This window comes from Triticum aestivum, chromosome 5B, assembly GCF_018294505.1.
Source record: "Triticum aestivum cultivar Chinese Spring chromosome 5B, IWGSC CS RefSeq v2.1, whole genome shotgun sequence".
Lineage (NCBI taxonomy): Eukaryota > Viridiplantae > Streptophyta > Magnoliopsida > Poales > Poaceae > Triticum > Triticum aestivum.
In genome coordinates, this window is record NC_057807.1 from 663762707 (window position 1) to 663766976 (window position 4270).

The 4270-nt window shown below is 48.1% G+C and overlaps 1 protein-coding gene across 1 annotated transcript; it reads left to right on the plus strand.

Annotated features, from left to right (window-relative positions):
• The first annotated feature begins 1840 nt into the window (after positions 1 to 1840).
• On the plus strand, positions 1841 to 3161 carry LOC123117512 (protein trichome birefringence-like 19). The gene is made up of 2 exons (XM_044538250.1): positions 1841 to 2299; positions 2391 to 3161. The coding sequence occupies exons 1-2, from the start codon at positions 1847 to 1849 to the stop codon at positions 3159 to 3161; spliced, it is 1224 nt and encodes a 407-aa protein (XP_044394185.1). The 5' UTR covers positions 1841 to 1846.
• Positions 3162 to 4270: the final 1109 nt, after the last annotated feature.

A 4270-nucleotide genomic window follows, 5' to 3' on the forward strand; every position in this document is an offset into this window, starting at 1 on the left:
TGGAGGTGGTCGAACGGGTTTTTCTGCGGATTTTTTCCTTTTCTTTGGTTTTTAATTTATTTTCTATGTTTTCTCCAAAAATTTTTCATTCCTTTTTCATTAGTTTCTTTATTTTTATCTTCCTTTGCCTTTTGTTTATTTTATTTCTTTTTTCCTTTTCAGATTTTTGGTTTTCTTTGTTTCTTTTGTTTGTCATTTCTACATTTTGTGTATATATCAACAACAATTTTCTAATATATATTTAACATTTTTCCATTTCAAATTTAACAGTCTTTTAACACATGGTCAACATTTTTTATACATTTTTAAAATGTTTTCCTAACATTTTTATAAATGCAATATTAACATTTTTTGGACAAATGGTCAACATTTTTTATATACACATTTAACATTTTCCAAATGCTTGATTAGCATTTTTTAAATACTTGTTCAACATTTTTCAAATCATTGATTAACATTTTTATATACGTTATAAAAACATCATTTTTTTCATACATGGTCAATATTTTTTCTATACACATTAACATTTTTCAAATGCTTGATCAACATTTTACAAATACTTATTCAACATTTTCCAAATCTTTGATTAACATTTTTATATACATAGTCAACACATTTCATCATTTTTTAATACATGGTCAACATTTTTTATATACACATTTAACATTTTTCAAATGCTTGATCACCATTTTTCAAACAGTTATCCATCATTTTTTTAAATGGTTGATTAAAAAATCATCCACATGATAAAAAAATTCATCATTTTTTTAATACATGGTCAACATTTTTCCTATGCATATTTAACATTTTCAAATGCTTGATCACCAGTTTTCAAATAGTTATTCAACATTTTTTTTAAATGCTTGATTAAAAAGTTTATCTCCATGATAAAAAAATTATCATATTTTAATACATGGGCAACATTTTTTCTGTACACATTAAAAAAATTCAAATGCTTGGTCAACATTTCTCAAATATTTGTTCAAAAAAAATCAAACGCTTGATTAGCATTTTGAAATACATGATCAAAAAATTTATACATTTTTCATGTACGTGATAAACATTTTTTCTATACACATTTCACATTTTTCAAATGCTTGGTAAGCATTTTCACATGTTTTTATAGAGTGTTTTTGTGATATATGTATTTAGACTATTTTAAAATATAAGCGAAATTAGAAAATAAAGCAAAAAACGAAACTGAAAATGTAAAAAAAAACAGAAAAAAGGAGGTTGTGGCCTCCGTGTTCCTGGGCCGGCCCATCTTGGTCTTCCATTCAGCCAAGTGGTCCTCGGCTCAACGAGTGTCTGATCAATGGCAGGTGCGGCGTGTGGGAGAGACATAGATGACCTCAAAATTTCCATATTTTAGGGAAAGATGGCCTCGAAATGTTTATCAATTTGTGAAGAACCAGGAGTCATTAATCAAAAAAGAAGAACCAGGAGTCAGAACCTGTTGGATCCTCGCAGTCGCAGGTAGTTCAATCCTGAGATCGGTATCTTCTGCAAAAAAGACTCTTCTGTCGTGAACTCTTGAGGCTATGGTTGGTGAGGTTTGGTCGGGCTGTGGGCTGGCTGTGATGGGAAACCACTTTAATTAGTGTGCGCAGCCCACTGTTGCAGTTTTATATTGGCATAGAGAAGAGAAGAAAACAATCAGTGAGCCAATCATCCTCTATCAAGGACGTACGATGGATCAAGATAGCTGCTGACCACACCGGCACCAGTGAAGTGATTGCCTCGCCATTCCCATTCTCATGCATGATCATCATCATATATGGCTGGCTAATGCGCACAATCAAACTCAAATGCACTCTCCACTGAATAACTCCCCACAAGTAGAACCATGACCATGAGGGTCCATGTGAGCAGCAGCAGATGCTTCGTCCCCATCGTGTCCCTCATGCTCCTCGCTGCTCTTCTTGCGGCTTCCAACCTGCTCCACACCACCTTCCCACACCCCTGGCGCGCGTTTTCTTCTCATCTTCACACACGATCACGACCAGGCGAGGGCGGGGGCTGTGACATCTTCACGGGCGACTGGGTGCCCGACCCGGACGCGCCCTACTACACCAACGACACCTGCTCGGTCATCCACGAGCACTACGACTGCATGAGGTTCGGCAAGCCGGACCTCGGCTTCGTCAACTGGCGGTGGCGGCCCGACGGCGACGGCTGCGACCTGCCCCGCTTCGACCCGGCCCGCTTCCTCGCCCTGATGAGGGGCAAGACCATCGCCTTCGTCGGGGACTCCCTCGCCAGGAACCACAAGGACTCCCTCATCTGCCTCCTCACCAGAGTAAGCTCTCAACCATGGAGTCTAATACTATAATGATCAGGAGGTGAGGAGGACAGGACCGTGTGCTCTCATTCTGAAGGTGCACGTGCAGGTCGCGGAGCCCACGACGAGCTGGCCGAGCAGCAAGCACTCGGTGTACCACTACGGCGAGTACAACTTCACCGTGGCCAGCTTCTGGGCGCCCTACCTGGTCCGGCACGAGCAGATCGACGACGACGGGCCGGCGCACACGGGCCTGTGGAACCTCCACCTCGACGAGGCGGAGGACGTGTGGGCGGCGCGCATCCCGGAGCTCGACTACGTCGTCGTGTCGGCGTCCAGCTGGTTCTACCGCCCGTCCATGCTGTACGAGGCCGGCCGGCTCGTCGGCTGCCACTACTGCCAGCTGCCCAACGTCACGGACCTCACGCCGCGGTACGCACTGCGCATGGCCACGCGGGCCGCGCTGGGGGCGCTGTCCGGCGCCGACGGCCGGTTCCGCGGCACGGCGCTGCTGCGCACCGTGGACCCGTCGCAGTACGAGGGCGGGCAGTGGAACAGCGAGGACGGGAACTGCGTGCGGACGGCGCCGTCCCGGCGCGGCGGGAGGAGGGTCGAGGGCTTCGAGCGCGACTTCCGCGAGCTGCAGCGGGAGGAGTTTGCGGCGGCGGTGGAGAGGGCGGCGGCGACGGGCAATGTCAGGATGATGCTGATGGACACGACGGAGGCGATGATACTGCGGGCGGACGCGCATCCCAGCAAGTACCGGGGCTGGACGCCGGAGAAGCACTTCACCCTGTACAACGACTGCGTGCACTGGTGCCTGCCGGGGGCCATCGATACATGGAACGACATGCTTCTCCATATGCTCAACTCTACATAAAATAAAATGAGAGATCTATTGATAATAAATATAAATCATATCGATCTGGTGACTGTTGTAAGTTTGGGAGAGAGGGATTGTGTGCATTGATAATTCTCATTCATCGTGCACTGGGCACATATATAGGTACAAGGGGTGCGCCGGATGTCTTGCCTCCCAAGATACAACTAGTTAACGCGGGGGGGGGGGGGGGGGGGACACGACAGGTGCAACGTACAACACACAGACCTATACACGTATGTAGATGTTCAACACCCCCGCAATCGAAGCGTCGCCGGAGACGCAAAGACAGGACCGAAAGCCCTCGAAAGTCGAGGTAGGCAGTCCCTTCGTCATGACATCGGCGAACTGCTGATCGATGGGTACATGCAAGACTCGAACGCGCCCAAGTGCAACGTGCTCCTGGACGAAGTGGATGTCGAGCTCAATATGCTTCGTCCGGCGATGATGAACATGGTTGGCAGAGAGGTAGGCAGTGGAGACGTTGTCACAGTAGACAATCGTGGCCTTGGCAACCTCACATAGCAACTCCTGAAGTAGCTGTCGGAGCCAAGAGCACTCCGCGACGGCGTTGGCCACGGCCTGTACTCGGCCTCGACACTCGATCGTGAAACCGCGGGTTGCCGTTTAGACGACCACGAGATCAGAGAGGGCCCGAGGTAGACGCAGTAACCGGAGGTGGAGCGTCGAGTGTCGGGGCACCCGGCCCAGTCGGTGTCGGAGTAGGCGACGAGGTCGGTGTCGGAGGACGCCGTCAGGGTGAGACCCATATCCATGGTGCCACATATGTACCAGAGAATACATTTCACCAGAGCCCAATGAGTGTCACGGGGGGCATGCATGTGAAGGCACACCTGCTGAACAGCGTACTGAAGATCCGGCCGCGTCAGCGTGAGGTACTGAAGAGCACCGACGATGGATTGGTAGAAGGGAGTGTCAGACGTCGAAGAACCTTCGACAGCGTACACCTTAGCCTTCGTATCAACATGCGTGAAGTGGGCTTGCAATTAAGCATGTCGACTCGCTGCAGTAGCTCGTAGGTGTACTTCTGCTGATGCAGAAAGAAGCCAGTGGCACGAAGAGCGACCTCGATGCCGAGGAAGTAGTGG